We start from the raw sequence: 17,627 nt of genomic DNA, 5'->3' as shown, positions 1-17,627 counted from the left end.
GGCAGGGACACAAAGCCAGATTTTTCAGAAAGGTAACTGGCAAAGAGTAGGGAAGAAATATTGCAGGTAGGGAAGACTGAGCTGCAGCCAGGGAGATCAATTTGAACCAGAAACTATGCTATCTTGTGTTTACCATTTTTTAATCTTTCAGGTTTTCAGACTCCTGATCTACAAAAGAAAGCACACATTGATCTTTAAGATTTATTTTAGCTCTCACAATTATGATCCTCTAAGTCCAAGTGACTGTAATCAGAAAAAGAAAGAGGATCTGGGATGAAGAGATTCAGCACAGAATGTCTAAGGAGGACCCTGGCAACAAGATTATCGGCAAAGGCCAAGGACAAATCACAGAGAGAAAGAGCCAGAAGCCTGCACCAAAAGCTGTTATCTTGACCACAAGTCAATGCAGAAGCGAGTGAAAGTGCAGCCTGGTACAAAGAATTGTACCCTGTAGGTCGGGGCTTCAGAGGAGCTTAGAGGAGAAGAGCTGTAGAGACCAAAGGAAAAAAAAAAAAAGACTATGGATTCAAACCTATGCAAAATTAATGAGACTTTTTTTGTTGCTGATTTAACTTTCTAAGTAGTTACAGTTTGTGACTGAAAATTCTCCCATTTAATACCCTTGAGTGGGAATCAGGTCACTTAAGGTCAAGACGCAGGAGGGAAAAGGATCCGGTCAGAAAGACTCTGCTCAGCCAGTCTGTCCACTGTCCCCTTCCGTGGGCATCAGTGGAGTGGACTCGGTTTTGCAGAACTCCCACACAACAGGACAAATAATTTTTTTAACAAGCTTTTAAGGATCATGATTTTCCACACAACGGGCTTTTCTTATTTAAAAATCCATTAGAGGGTTAAGGCCTAATTAGATACAATTTTGAAAGCAGTGACAAACAGAAACAAATCTTCCATGATTTGGGGGTAGGAAAATGAACAAATAATTTTTAAGTTACATGAAAATTAAAACATAATAACAAACATCATAGGAAAACCATTTACTTGAATTTCTTTGGTAAAAAAACATCAGAGTGAACTGGACACAGTAACTACCTGTTTAGGACAAACTACTGGAGCCAAGTGTGCCTGAAAAGTACTTCTTCGGTCTGTAATAGGAATGCCATGATCAATCGGAGGTAATTCTTCTATTTCTATAAATTTAAAGAATTATATTACTTTTCATCTTAAAATTCTTACAACTGAATAATGAAAAATTGACAATGGTGTGGGCAGAAGGTGGGGAAGGGAGTTGGGAAAGAGATGTAAATTATATGGCAAATCAACCCAAACTGCGCTTAACAGTAGTCTATTAAAATTAAGTTTTAATTTTAAGTAAAAAGTTTCCAGATGTAAAAAAGATGAAACTACTTGACTTACAAATGACTTTCACCTGTCAAGGTCACCCAGTTACGTTGGGACTCAAATCCTGCGATGTTACAGTAGTATAAATCGGTATAATAACTAACGTTTAAGAGTACAAAAGGGTCCTAAGACCAAAAAGATTATCAGCTGTTAATATACCACAATTTATTTATCCATTCTGTTGATAGACTTCTGGGTTAGGAAACCTATGACTTTATTTTATGTAGCTGTAATGTAACATTTTCTGCTAATAAAACCGTTCCTACTTCATAGGATTGAATCGATCAATGATACATCAAATTGGTATTCCACGAAGTAGGATTTCCAGTTATTCTGCCTCTTAAACAAGTTTAAGAACCACTAATTTGCCCTTAACTCTGCTGAGAAATTTACCAACCATCCTGGCTGCTACATCTGCCTCATTTAAGGGTCTCGAGTTATTCAGGAAAAAGAATTAAAATTGTTTCCTATTTCTATTCACTGATCTGTTGAATCTTACCAAGTCAGCTAGCCTTACAACTGATTAACTACTTCAACTAACATGTGTGAAAATATTTCTATACAGCTTTAAACAACTTGTCAAAACTTCTCGTACTGGTGTGTGGCGGGGGCTAGGGCAAGAAACCAGGTTTACGCAGGACGTTTTGCCTTCCTCTTGAGGGTGCCCTCTTCTTGAACGAACTGTTACCACTGTACCAGGACAGTAGTAAGGTCAACATGAACTGGATACTATTTAGTTTTACTCTTTTTCTTTTAATAATGGACCCTGTTTCCTGAAAGAAATCTTGTGCCAAATATACAAGTATATACATGAATAAAATGTGAGACTGAGGCAGGGATGGGAATCCTGGGTCTTCTCCCCACCCTTTCTCTTCCTGTTTACCCCCCTTCCTAGTCCTGAAACACTGCACAAGAACTTTTAAAAATCTCCATAGTATTGTTTAAAAGCTACTGTATAATGTATAGGAAACTCTTTACCTTCTAAGAGAATGAATGTTCCCTCTGGTCTACTATGTTTTTGTAAAAGCCTTGAGAAAACTGACACTACTGTTCAAAATTTTAAGATACTAAAATAGAAGATATTTTCCAATAGCAACATAGGGTTGATTTATCACATTGACCTATTCATAAGCTGAATACTCCTTGATTATGGAACAAATCTGCTTAAGCAAAAACTAAGATCTTAAAGGCATTTTACTAGCTTGAGTTCAGTGGCTGCACTTTCAGTTATTGTATTTATATTTATGAACACAGACTGAAATTTAACTGAGACATCAGGAGACAGCTGAGGATTTCAAAATAGAAATATAAAAACAGGATGTGAATTGAAAACATTAACAGAGTTTTTCTTAGTTTCAGTTTCTCCTATCATTAACTCAAAACGCTAGAAAGTCACACACACACACACAAAAACAGTGGGGGGGAGGGAGAAATTTCTGTTTTTTCCTCCTTATTCTGATAGACCAAGCAAACATCAAAATGGCCAGCAGGCAGGAAAAAGAAACGCTCAATTCTCTGCAAATTAATAACTATTTCTTAACATATAAGAGTTTACTACATTTCTATACCATTTCAGAAATATCCTACGTGCCTCAAAAGAAATTAGTTGGTAACATACTGCCATCCCACATGCCTTAAAAGAATCTAGTTGGTAACATACCTGTTTGATTTTCACTAATCTCAAAATCCAATGCTTTAACAGGAGTTTCCGGTTGACATGCTAAAATGAGGTCTTCTTCACATTCTACATCTTCCTCTTCAGTTTTCTTCTTGATGTCAGGGCCTATGTGGATATGAGACATTACAAGTGAACTTGGGAGGACAGTAAGGAATTGCACTTAATAAGTGGTTGGTCTTCATCTCTAAACACCATTCTTCACTAGAAGAAACCAGGACTCTTATGAGAAGTAGTGGATTCCAAGGTTGAAGCAAGGAAAATAAAAGATGAGCCTGGAATATCTTATGATTCCAGACAGCAAAGAAATGCTCAAAAAAAAAGAAAAAAAGGAGGGGTGAGCTTACAAAACGAATACAGGAGTCTACCTGAAGGAGCTCCTCAAGGTCAAACCTGGAATAACCTGAGCAACAAAATATGATAGTCTAAGTATAGAATTTTAACCCATGGAATAAAATAATATACATGAGTTCATTCTGATAAAAATAAATTATCAGAAAAATAAACAGGGACAAGAGGCATCTCTTCCTCACAACAGAATTCCAAATCAATGAAGAAGGAAAGAAGGAAATGAGAATCATCATTGTGCAAACACCACAGTAATAAATACTGTTGACAAGACACACTAATAGATATTAAAATTAGTGTGTGAAAGTTTAAAGAGGAACAGGATATTAGCATAGCCTCAAAGCATTTCCCTCAAGGTACTTATCAACTACAAAGGGAAAGACAGTAATTGTGAGGTTAAGTTTCTATGTCAACTTGGTTAGTCCATGGTATCCAGATATTTATTTGACTAAACACTATTCTAGATGTTTCTCTAAAGGTATTTCTTGGATGAAATTCATATTCAAATCAGTTAACAACTTAAGTAAAGCAGACTGCTCTTCACAGTGTGAGAGAGCTACATCCAGTTAAGGTGTTAACAGAAAAGGGACTAGCCTCATCAAAGGAAGAGGGAATTATTCGAGCAGCCAGCTAGCCTTGGACTGAGCTCCAACATCGTTTCTTCCCTAGGTCTCCAGCCCACCAAAGTACCTTGCAGAGGGTGGACTTGCCAGCCTCCACAATCTCATGAGCCAATTCCTTAAATTGATCTCTCTCCTTTTCTTCCTAACCTCTTTTTCCTTTCTTCTGTATCCCTCCCTCTCTTTCCCCCTCCTTGTCTTTATAAACACACACACACACACACACACACACTCACTCACTCACTCACTCACTCACTCACACCCAACTGGTTCTCTGGAGAGCCTTGATTAATACTGTAACTTGACAGTGGAGATACCTGACAGATACCACCTTACCCAAAGGATCAAGGTAAACATAATAATAAAGCATACAGATACCATGAGTTCCTTGACACATACACTATGAAGGAAACAATATAATTTTTGTGGTATTCTTGCCAAAATGCCTATCTTGCTCCAATCATGAGAAAACAACGGACAGACTCAAACTGAGGGACATTCTACAAAATACAGTGCTCTTCAAAAGTGTCAGGTTATAAGAGGTCATAAAAGTCAAGGAAAGACTGAGAAATTATTTATAGCCTAGAAGAGAGTAAGGAGAAATAACAGCTCAACGCAATGGAATCTTGGACAACATCCTTATAACAGCAGAAAAGACATTAGTGGAAAAAATCCGTGAAATTCAAATCTTTAGTTTGGTTAATATTATACCAATGTTACTTTAATCTTGGTAATTATACTGTGATTAAGTAGGATTCTACTAAGGGAAACAGAGTGAAGGATATAAAAGAGTTCATTGTACTATTTTTGCAACTTCTCTGTAAGTCTAAAATTAGTTCAGAATTGTAAAAATTTTTGTGTATATAATTACTTCAAATTTTAGCACTTCTATAGTAGAAAAAAACTATGAAGTAATAAATTTGTACTGAAGATTAACAGTAAAATCAAACTAAGTTACTTGTCAAGTGGGTAGAGTGGAAAATTCTCATGAGGTATCTTGATCACTAACTTGTAGCCTCATTAGTTCTTAAGAATTACAAATCCTTCCATTTTAGTATGAAGTCTACAAGAACAATTTTTGGTAAAAAATACCAAAAAAATTTCTAAAAAGTATAACTATAAATTATAAACAAAAATCCGTAACATTAAGATTTGAAGAGTGGCTAAACTATATTGTAGATATAAATGGAAAAGGAGAAAATATCCTATTTTTAAGATCTATAATTTAAAAAAATCTCCTGAGACTTGAGTGATTCCAAATTTTCTGGAGTCCTAAATTTTTACTGGTATACATTCCATTTTGCAATTATCTCACACTCCAGAATGGTAGATTGGCAAAAATCAAGTTTCTTTTGACACTACTTTCCTATCAATGCCCTGAAATGCTACAAAATCAGAACATGAATCATAAAAGTTAGGAAAATAATTCAAAAAAGATTGTCACATGGAGAGAATATCTTCATACCATTTATCTCAGATGTTAATGGAAGCAGTAAAAACGTTTAGCTTCTACAGGAAAACAGTAAAATGCTCTGAAAAAGTTAATACTATCAATTTTAAATGTATAATGATTTTGCTGAGTCCTAAATAATTGGTTCATTATAAATAATCTTCTAAAATGTTAGTAAATAAATCATTGTTGGTTTTTTAAAAATCTCTTTACCAGATTGAAAACAATTCTACAGTGGTAACAATGAAATATTAGAAATTTCCACATTGTCACAAAATGATTGAACCAAAGAATAATGAAGAAATATACTGCTTTTCAAATGTCCTGAAATTAGATAGTACTGACAACTGTACAATTTTGAATATACCAAAACCACTATATTACACATTTTTAAAGGATAAAGAATTATGGTATGTGAATTATATCTCAATTTAAAAATCAGTTTTCAAAGTAAATGTTTATATCCTAACTATCAGTTGGTGTGTTTTCCAGAGTTCTTTTTCTATAAACACTTTACTCATTTGAAGCTGACGTTTAATTTATGCACTCCAATAATTCATGAAGAATGTTACACAGTTCCTATTATCTTAATAGAAAAAGAAAGCAGAAATTTTAGACCCATGTTCTTTAACTCATGTTCTGTAACAGTATAATATGAAGCCAAAGAGGCTAAAATCATATAGAAAGAAATAACCATAACTACATGAGTAAATTAACTTTTCCAGAGAAACTTGTATTTTATTACATATGAACCATAAAACAGAAAATAGGTTTTCATTAAAAATTTCATTTAGAATATCTACACGGAAATCTAATTACAACTAAGTTAAAAGAGCATTAATAATATTTGTCAATCCTACCTGGTTCTGTCATCTGAGATTTTTGTATTAGAACATCTCTTATTTTCTCCACCCATAGGTAAAGAATACTTTCACCAATATTCTGTCTACACAAAATTAAGAAGAATTGGTTATTAAAAAAAATTCCTTCTCAAATTCAAGAAAATATAAACATATTTACAATCCAAGAAATTATATGCAATCTAGCTATGCCTTTTAAAAAATAATTTATAAGAACATGAGATTTCCTAACATCTATTAAGTAAGTACTTAACACAGATGTTCATATCAATATTAACAACTCCAACAGGCTCCAAATTAACAATGCTTACTTAAAATAAGAGAAAAGCTGCAACCAAAGAGGGTAAAGGAAAATTCTGACTTGAACTAGATGAAGTAGACAGATGTAAATGTGATTTAGTTTCTGCCAGCACATACAGTTTCAGTACTGATGTCACTGCTTGCTTTTTTAAGCTTTTTGAACAATTTCAAACCACTTATTTGATATAATTATTTCAGCAAAGAAGAATTCAAAGCATCAGAGGTACTCCCTCAGAGAACAAATTTAAAAAAATTAAGAGACAATTCATGTAACAACTTTATATTCGCATTTTGTTTTTGACAAAATATTCTGTTGCCCAAATTGACTCATTTTGGTTCCAAATAATGTCTGACTGTTTCAGATAAATTAAATCCATCTCAAAGGTCACTGAGAAAAAGAACGTGTCATGGTTCGTGTCCATAGAGTTATGTCAAATGATGACAACAGCAATAAAATGAAGGTTCAGGTGTCTACTCTTTAGGGAATGATACTAACTTTACATAAATGTCTGTTCGTGTATTAAAACAATCACCATATTATTTCCTAACAACACCTTAGCTCCTTCCTCTGAAAGTCCCCCTCAAAACCACTATCTCTCTTCACTCATCACTACTCACCAGTACCTACCAAAGGAAACTTGCAGAACAAGCAAACAGAAGAAAACAATATTGTTTTCAAATAATTCTGTATCCTCAAATCTTGCCCATCTCACCCATAACTCCTTAGCACTAAACAATCTCCCCTGTGTTCTGGTCACTGGTGTCTAAGACTCTTAGAGAGAGACAAAGTCAACTGCGAAGGTTTTAAAAATTTGAGAATGTGGCTTGAATTTCTTTTAAACAATTCCGACTCTCTTCTATCCTCTCTTCTCAATAAAAGATTTAGAGATATAGACCCAGAAAGGTATGATGGATTGAGTATATACAAAGCCCAATGTTCATTATATGTGTCAACACATTAAATGCTCACAATTATCTAATGAAGTATTATTTCCCCAATGTACAAATGAGAAAACAGACCTAGACAGATCAATTAACTCGTCCAAGACAGTCTCAGAAGCAGTGAAAAAGCCCAGGGACAGAGTGTAAATGTAGACTTCCTCCAAAGCCCAGCTTGCCCACTGCATTTTGCTCTCCAATCATGCAGCTATGACCTTAAGCAAGTAAGCCACTTGAACTCTGAGTCTGTTTCTTCATCAATAAAACAGAGACTTGAGGCAGGTCCTCTTACTTTACAGAAGCAGTTTCTTTTCACATGAACCTATCTTAGTTCACTCAACATAACTTCAAGGACTTCATCTCTACACTATGCTCTAGGTGCTGCCCTGGGAGTATGGTAGTCAATGAGAGAAGTGGGTCCCTTTTATCGGTGTTTGTGATCATTATCCTTACAAACTTATGTTTTTGTATGTAATTCTCTCCATCTCCTAATCTCATTCTGTTGAATTCTTCACAGCACCAAAAATAGTAATACCTGTATCTAATGTTTACTGAACACCTACTATATAGAAAACATACAAAAAACACTTTGTTACTTCACTTAATCCTTAAGCCACCCTCTGAGGCAGGAAAATCATCCTGCGAATATACATTCACATTCAGAGCTGTTGGAGGGTTGTGAAAACACCTTGGAAGAATTTTCACAAATAATAAGTAACTTTTCCAAATAACAAAGAAGAAATTAAACCTTAACTCCAAATCTCCTCTCCTCTGGCCCATGGCTTCCTGCAGAAAACTGTACAACAGCACTTCTGCCCAACATCAGCTACTGAATGCTTCCTTCTTCCCTAGCATTTAACAAAACTTACTGAAATCCAGCATAGGGAAGCTGTAGTGGGTGTTAACAATTTCCTAAGGAAAATGAAAATTACTCTTTCCCTTGGAACCTCCAATTCTACCACTCATGGTGTTTTTTGTTTGTTTTATTTGTTGTTATTATGGCAGCATTTGTGTTTTCTCTTGTAAGAAGAAACTGTGTTTTCTCCTTGTTCCAAGATTTTAACTATCCACTAGGATTTGGTGGTTTTAAAACTTTTGCATTGCCATAATGAAATCTCTCACAGAATCAAAAACAAACAGAAACAGACAAAAGCTGAGAGTCCTCCTTCCTGTGTCTATTTGCCTTGCATTGGCACAGCCACTGTGGAAAACAGTATGAAGGCTCCTCAAAAAGTTAAAAATAGAACTATCCTACCATCCAGCAATTGCACTACTAGGTATTTACCCAAAAAGTACAAAAACACTAATTCAAAGCAATACATGCACCCCTATGTTCATAGCAGCATTATTTACAACAGCAGGATATGGAAGCAACCCAAGTGTCCATCCATTGACGGATGGATAAAGAAGATGTGACATATATAAATATATATAATGGAATTTTATACAGCCATAGAAAAAGGATGAAAGTATTATGCTAAGTGAAATAAGGCAGTCAGAGAAAGACAAATGCCATATGATTTCACTCATCTGTGGAGTTTAAGAAACAAAACACAGAGGCAAAGAGAGAGAGAGAGAGAGATCAAGAAAGAGACTCAACTACGGAGAATAAGCAGATGATTACCGGAGGGGAGGTGGGTGGGAGATGGGTGAAAAGGTGATGGGGATTAAGGAAGGCACTTGTCATGATGAGCACCAGGTAATGGATGCAACTGTTGAATCATGAGATTTTATATGTGAAACTAATATAACACTGTATGTTAATTCACTGGAATTAAAAACACAAAAAATTCCACTTTTTTTCTGGAAGTTCAGTTCAGACTGAGTTCTAGCCTCTCTCCCCTCTAAAATAGTCTTGAACAATGTCTTCCTCACTGATTTCGCTTTGTGGCAATTTCTACCTTGTAAGCCTCACCTCTCAACTTTCAAATCTAAGACCCCATGGCAAATCAAAATGTGAGGAGCTGTGGGAAATTAAAATCATTTTCTTGGATTTTAAATTAAATATTGTTAAAATGAACCATCATAAATTTAAATACTGATATTCCTCCATTTTCCAAAAGTTTGTGTTTTGCCATTGCACTTTTACAAAAGACCTACACTGGCTATTTTCACAAACCAAAAGAAAGCTGAAGAGGATTTTCACATCTATGAGAACTGCCATTACTGTACCGAACGTAGGTCTTTCATAAAGTCAAGCGGTATAACTTAAACATTCAGAAAGTTGGGGATACTCTTTCTTTATGCCATTCTGGCATTTGAGAGGTTTAATAGGAATGCTCCACTTTCAGATGGTGGGGAAAAAACCTGTACTACAAAAAAAAATGTTAATTCCTTTCCTCTATTCTTAAACAACATAATTTATTATGTTCTAAATCTTTTTAAATCTGTCATTTGCTTTTTTAATATAATTATTTTCATAGATTTAAAATATTCATATACAAAATATTTCATCAAAAATAAGGTATAATAAGCAAATTAATCTACATCTAACTAATCACCAAATCCTAGTGAATATTCTTTTTTAAAAAAAGTTTATTTATATATTTTGAGAGAGAGAGAGAGAAAGAGAGAGAGAAAGAGAGACAGAATGAATCCCAAGCAGGCTCCATGCCGCTAGTGTAGAGCCGAACATGGGGCTCGAACTCTTGAACCATGAGAGAATGACCTGAGCCAAAACCAAGAGTTGGGACGCTTAACCGACTGAGCCATCCAGATGCCCCAGTCTATATTCTTAAGTATTTCTTTAACTGACCATTCTTCTCCACCCACATTCTTGTTGTCTTCCTAAAAAGGCCTCCACCATCTCCCTCAAGAGTTACTGACTGCTCTTCCTATGGTGTCCCTTCCCTCAAACTCTTCACAGCCCATCCATCTCTTACACTGCCATATAAATCCGATTACATCACTCCTCTGTGTAAAACACTTAGAGTCTACACCAGAATGTCTGAACTTCCTTCCCAACTTACAAGTTCTTTCTTCTTATCCCTACCTAATTTATATATCTGCCATCTTAAACTATTTGCTAGACTCTGAAGACGCCAGATTGCTTCACACCTACATGATTTTGCTCTTATAGTTCCTTCTACCAGAAAACCTCTCCCCATCTGATTACCTGGCAAACACCATGCTCCAAGGTCTCCTTCACAATGGAACCCTCCTTTACAACTTCACCCACACACCCAGAGGTAGTTTGTTGCTAAAACCTCTTTAAAAAATGCTACGATGGCACTTGATCTAAACCTCTCAGTAATTACATCATTATATCGTACTGGTGCACATTTATCTTTATTTTTAAATTCCAAACTCCTAACAAAGTGCCAGCATATAGGAGATACTCAATAAATGCTTACGGGAAAAACTTGTTAGTTTTCTGACTTCCTACTTTCCTACCTAAAAGGGAACAAACCATGGCTTACCTTCCTGTCAAGGCAAAAATCAAATTTTACATGCAAAATGATGCTTATGTGAAAATCTTGATAGTGTTACAATATTTAGAATATAAACTATAAACATTAAAAACTATATTCATACATTTACTAATTTTCAAAAATAATATTTTTCAATTTGCTGCCCCCTGCTGGATTTATGGAGAAATATTTTAATATTTAACAGCCTTTAGGCTGTCACAAAACTTTTTTATTTTTTTAATGTTTATTTGTTTTTGAGACCGAGAGAGACAGAGTGAGAGCAAGGGAGGGGCAGAGAGAGAGGGAGACAAAATCTGCAACAGGCTCCAGGCTCTGAGCTGTCAGCACAGAACCGGATGCAGGGCTCGAATCCACAAACTGCGGTATCATGACCTGAGTCGAAGTCAGATGCTTAACCGACAAAGCCACCAGGTGCCCCTGAACTTTTAAAGAACAGAACTTTTAAAGAGGGTGTTTATTTGTACTCAGACCACCTGTGTGAAAATACCATTGGAATAGGATTTTTCAAGCTCTTTTTAATAAGCAAGACAGTATAAATCACAATTCTATCTTTAGAACAAACTACTTTATAATATCAGACCTTTCCTAATTCTCAAGTAGCTCAACTGAAGCAGTTAGGGAGAACAGCAAATTGTGCCCTATGGAAGGGAATCTCTTAGTAAAAGGGAGGCTTTTTGCTTAGAAAAACAGCAGATGGGAAGCCATTTCTGAGTACAGACATCGTGCATAGGTAGGAGAAAAATCTAACTCAACATGATTAGTATGACAGAATCCAAATATGGGAAGGTTTTCAAGAAAGAGGAACTTCAACACCAGCATAAGTTACAGATGTCAAGTAAGATAAGAACTTTAAAAATGACCATCGGATGTATAATTACAACATCACTGGTGAACAAATATGCAGGATATTTACCCTACTCTAAGAAAGAAGACAAATTGGTAAATAAGCATAAATAAAGGATTACAGGAAAAGTTTGTTGGGGACATAAAAGTTGGAATGACCAGTAGAGAAAATTAGAAAACACTTGAGGAAATAAACAATACTTATATGCTGAGGAATCTCTAAATGAGATCATCCTTTATTGATATGTCCCATTCTTGGTTACTTCCAGGGTCAAGTGTAAACCTGGGACTCAAGGAAGACCACACTTCTCTAGGAAGGAATGAACAGAATCAGTTCCATAAAGACTTACCATATTTTAATTAAATATTTTATGGGGAAAAGGAACCCGGCCAAGACCCCAGGGATACACTGTACCCAATGTGGTCACCTACAACATCTAAGACAATCCTTACTAGTTCCTGGATTATAGTGAAACTGATTCTAAAACATTATTTGACTAAGTTAATATATCTTACTAAAATGAATCCAAGTCACAGTTATCTTCTCTGGACTACTGCGTTAGCCTCCTAACGCATCTACCCTTGCTCCCTTCCGATCAGTTCTCTGCACAGAAACGGAACGGTGTTTTTAAAGTCAGACTCTTATCACGTCATCAGACCACTTGAAAACCTCCGATTCCCACGGGTCTTAGGACAAAGACAACAATCCTTCACGTGGCCTCCAAGACAACAATCCTTCACGTGGCCTCCAAGACTGTGCATGACCTCCACTGCCTACCCCACCAGGTCATTGTCCCACCAACCTCCCTCCTCTCCCCTCCTTTCTCTTCCCACTTCATACCACCAACTTTCTGTCTTGATAAGCTCCTCGACATAGAGCCTTTGCACACGTAGTGCTGTTCGCTAGTCATCTTCACTTCAGTTAACTCAGCTCTGCAGTCAAATAAGCCATCCTTGACTTCCTAGACTAGGTCACATCTTGTTTCAAACTCATTTAGTACTGCACGTTAATATCTTTCTTTTACAGCAGTTATCAGAGCTGCAGTTTTACATTCATTTTACAATGTCATGAGGAATACCTCTCCTACCAGTAAGTTCTAAATGCCATGAAAACAGGGACCATTTCTGTTTTTGCTATGGGTACCTATGACCTAGTACAGTGCCTGTCATCTAGTATTTCTTGAATGAGAGAATGAAAACTACAGTGTATCAACAGACTCTCAGTTTTATGACCTAATAAAAGATTCTGCTGTAACCATTTTCATTCAACATAGCCTGTGAAAATATCAAAAAGAGAGCAGTATCTCTGAATTTATTTTGACAATCTGGTATTTTCATAGCTATTAGTCTGAATTATTACTGTATTTTTTTTTATCTAAGTAGAAATCATATAAAATGTATATATAAAATTATATAACCATTCTTTCAAAGACTCTTCAAATGCATCCTTTTTGTTAATAGAAAGGCAGCTTACCAAAAGGTTTAGAAAAGGCCTTATCATATCAGTTCCAACAAAAGCCCGCAATAAGATCACAAGTAGAATTTTTTAAAATCACTTGTTACTTACATATATATTTCCTCAAGGCTATTCGATAAATCTGCACGTTCTTGCCCTTTAAGCCAAGGAGCACTAAGATTAAATAAAACACAGTGAAGAAGACTATTCAAGGATTGTGTTTATATCTCAAACAGAAATTACTGATTAAATTACAAATTATTTTAGTTAACTTTTAAAAATTATCTACTTTCATTAAAATGTTATGTTGTACAAATCTATACAGTTCCAAAATGATTTCATTGGCATTAACTCACTGTGTCCTCCCAGGAAACTACGATGAAGACAATCTTAATATTATTCAATTAAAATATGGTTTAAAAACCAGAGGTGAGTTCACAGGGTATCATGAACCCGTCCAGGTTTTCATGAGTGGCAGAACAAGTCCAAAAATCCAAACTTCCAGATTCACAATATTTGCGACACTGTCAGGAGTTGCCAATTTTTTTCTAAATAGTATCTCAAAAACAACTTTAACAAATAAATTTAAACAAACTTAACAAATTTGCCACATGACTGCAAAAATACATATCAACTTTTCCTGAAAAAGGCATTTATGTTTATAGGCATTCTAAAATTCTATCATTTTCAATAAAAAAAAATTAAAAATAACGGAACCATTACTGTCAGCAAATTTTATTGCTGCTATAAAACACATACAAAATAGGGGCACCTGGGTGGCCCAGTTGGTTGAGCGTCCGACTTTGGCTCAAGTCATGATTTCATGGTTTGTGGGTTCGAGCCCTGCATAGGGCTCTCTGCTGACACCTAGTTAGGAGCCTGGAGCCTGTTCCAGATTCTGTGTCTACCTTTCTCTCTGACCCTCCACTGCACACTGTCTCTCTCTCTCACAAATAAATAAAACATAAAAATAAATAAATAAATAAAACACATACAAAATGCTATCCCACTGGTAGGTGAAAATTTTAATAATGGCGATTTAACAGACTTCTCTTCACACAAGTTTATACGTCTTAGGAGGTCAAGTGGGTAAAGCTGATCAAAGATCATTTGCAATCAACAGGTCATGACTCACTAAGATTAAGCTGCGGCTTCTAAGAACAACAAGGTGCAGGGAGAAGCACCAGAAGTACCAAGCATGGGTAATTCCCAGAGGACCAGAGCTGGTCCTTAGGCAGAGGCATGTCAAGGAACTATGGCTAGGTCAGGAGAAACTCTAGACTTCCAGGTTGTCTAAAGAGAAAGATTTCCCTCTCTATGTCTACATAAAACTCACTAGCTATTTTACCCCTATGAACCCTGTGATTCTCTCAGTGAACACTAAGTACATTCTGCAATGTGTTTTTATATAATGTAATTTTTTATTTAAATGCTCCATACCAAGTCCAAAATGTGTTNGTCAGCCAGAGCCTGATGTGGGACGCAAACCCATGAACCACAAGATCGTGACCTGAACTGAAGTTGGATGCTTAACTGACTGAGCCACCAGGCACCTCAAAATAAATAAACTTTAAAAAAGGGGTGCTCGAGTGGCTCAGTGGGTTAAGTGACCGACTTTGGCTCAGGTCATGATTTCACGGTTTCTGAGTTTGAGCTTTGCATCAGGCTCTGTGCTGACAGCTCAGAGCCTGGAGCCTGCTCCAGATTCTGTGTCTCGCTTTCTCTCTGCCCCTCCCTTGCTCACACTCCTGTCTCTCTCTCTCTCTCAAAAATGAATAAATGTTGAAAAAAAAAAAGCTTATTTATTTTGAGAGAGAAAGAAAACACATGCAAACATGAGTGGGGGGAGTGGGAGAGGGAGGGAGGGAGGGAGAGGGAGAGGGAGAGGGAAGAGAGATAGATATTCCCAAGCACGCTCTGCACTATCAGCACAGAGCCTGATGTGGCGCCTGAACCCAGGAACTGTGGGATCATGACCTGAGCCAAAATCAAGAGTTGGAAGCTTAACCAACTGAGCCACCCAGGTGCCCCCAAAAGGTGTTCTTAGTTTCTACTTTTTCCTAAGAAAGGTATTTTATATAAACACAATGCACAGTATAGAGAAATAATCTTTAATAAGTATGATCTTTTTATAAGAATAGGAATGTAGAAACACAGCTTACTTCAGTTGATAAATAGGTGGAGCTGTCCCTGGGTATTCATTTGGTAGCATCACCTGTAAAACAGTTTAAAAACAAATGTGTATACTTCATCATGGCTCAAAAATAACGATATTGATAAAGCTAGTCACTGGACAAATTTCTTACTTGCCACACTAAAAAACAAAACCATCATTTTGTTCAATCTCAGGAGAGAAATGCCTCCTCATATTTATACTTACACTTTAAATATGTTGTTAATGATGATGCCAATTTTTAAGAAGCACATTATTTAAAGAGAAAGTATGTAAGAAAATGAAAATTAGGAACTAAGGGTGGGGAAGACAAAGATGAAAAAAGAAAACTGAAATGGGGCATTCTACTCTAACGTCAAGTGAATATAGTGGCACTATAGCATGTTCCAGGTACTTTTCGGAAGAAACACTCAAAAAAATTCTATTAAATTACTGTTAAATCCATTAAATAGCTAACGCTTTACAGAGAGCCATACACATTTATTCCCAAATCAGTATTATTATAAAAACAAACACTTGACAAAAACTTTTATGTTGAAAACAGAAGCAGCCACCAAAGAATAAGCATTAATACAGAAAGCCATTCTGATCTGCTCATTTATTTATCTTAACCACACTGATTCTCAGTTAATAAATAAATAAATGTCTGCTTTATAACCCCTTTTAAATTACTAACCTATTCTTCCTCTTAAAGGTCTAGCCATCCTTCAAGGTTTAAACCCTCTATTAAATGGATAGAACAATGAAAGGAAGTGAAACTCAAGTCTGTCAAAGGTACATTAAGAATACCTAATTTAAATAACTGGGACAGGAAAGATTAAGACTATCAATTAAAGTGTGTCTTTGGCATGATCAGAGATTTCATTACCCAGGTGCTTAGATACTCAATTGTTAACAAAAGCCAACAACAAAAAAGACAATTTAGAAGTCACATAATAGTCATTTAGAGGAATACAGTATTAGTCAATCATGTAGAGTCATTGTTGTCAACTGGAAAATTTCTATAGAGAAAATACCTGCAAGCAAAGTGTCCACTTGGGGTCATCTATATCGTCGCTAATTCTAATACAAAATATTTTGGCACAGTCATCAATGACACACCATTCCTCGCCATAGATAGCTGCCATTGCTTCAATTTCCTCATTCTGTAAGAAAGTTGACGGGAGGGAAAAAAAAGTCAATGAATAGACATGCCCTAAAAGCCTGAGTTTTCCTTCCTCCCTTATAAAGTATTTGCATTTAACATGACTAGCCTTTATAAAGGATCCCTGAAGGAACATTACAAAAGGTCTTAGCGGTGGGTCACCCCTTCTACTCTGTAAGTGGTTGCCAGACACTGCTCCAAGGGCTGGGATCAGCCTCCCGCGACATTACCCGGTTTTTGGCCATGAGTGAGCCAAGATATATACGCACTCCAATACCCTACAGCAGGATTTACAAGTGGAAAGATGACTATATATTCTCTGCTTCACCTTTTCTTAGGAGGTCATCCTCACTCCCACTCCCCAGTATCCTTGCTATATATAGTCATACAGTCCTACTTAACATCTCCTTTGTGTCTTTAGGATTAAGGCACAGGGCTGGGTGGTTGTTTATTCATTTATTCGGTAATCAAATCCTAAACACATTTCGGAAATTACTCTTTGGTTTGGGGTTAAAAAGGAAAAATAACAGGATCTAAAGGTGAAAAGGGGAAGCAAAGTATGCAACCCTGTACCATCTCATTTTGGCCTCACGGGCCAGGAGGAAAAGCTTTTAAGAGCGCCCACGTGAGCCACGCACTAGGGAAAGCTCACTATCAAGGGTAAGATCCAGCGGGCCCTCAAGGAATTCCACGGTGTGTTATTATTGCCCATTTTGCAAAGGCAGAGACTGGAGATAAGTGGCTTGTCCAAGGTGACCCGGCGGCGACAGGGCAGAAAGCAGAACCCAGATTTCTGTCGCCGGCCCGGAGCTGCTCTGTCGCGTGCTGATGGTTGACGACGACACCGTCGGAGGCAGGCCGAGCCCGCCGACGCCCGGGAGCGGCTGGCGGGTGGGCGATCGGCGGAAAACAAGCGCCAAGAAAATGTAACGCGGNTGCTCAGCCCGCATCTGCTTCCGGGTTGCAGGCCAGGTGATGCGAGGGGTCTCGGCACCCGGGCTTCCTCTCGCTGGCCTGACGCCCGCGTTCTCT

General features: G+C 36.7%; 1 protein-coding gene across 1 annotated transcript in view; it reads right to left on the bottom strand.

The window, feature by feature from the left end:
- Positions 1-16,617, bottom strand: part of IMPACT (impact RWD domain protein) — a 25,219-nt gene extending 8,602 nt beyond the window's left edge. The window contains exons 1-6 of the mRNA XM_077778175.1: positions 16,468-16,617; positions 15,441-15,493; positions 13,390-13,452; positions 6,310-6,395; positions 3,017-3,139; positions 1,048-1,145 (exon numbers count right to left, since the gene is read on the bottom strand). Coding sequence (XP_077634301.1) covers positions 1,048-1,145; positions 3,017-3,139; positions 6,310-6,395; positions 13,390-13,452; positions 15,441-15,493; positions 16,468-16,578 — 534 coding nt within the window. The 5' untranslated portion in view covers positions 16,579-16,617. The remainder of the gene's footprint in view (positions 1-1,047; positions 1,146-3,016; positions 3,140-6,309; positions 6,396-13,389; positions 13,453-15,440; positions 15,494-16,467) is intronic.
- Between the last annotated feature and the right edge of the window lie 1,010 nt (positions 16,618-17,627).

This window comes from Crocuta crocuta, unplaced genomic scaffold (assembly GCF_008692635.1).
Source record: "Crocuta crocuta isolate KB4526 unplaced genomic scaffold, BGI_CrCroc_1.0 scaffold26, whole genome shotgun sequence".
Taxonomy (NCBI): Eukaryota; Metazoa; Chordata; class Mammalia; order Carnivora; family Hyaenidae; genus Crocuta; species Crocuta crocuta.
The sequence above is the reverse complement of the archived record's forward strand: the minus strand, read 5'-3'. Positions and strand labels throughout refer to the sequence as shown.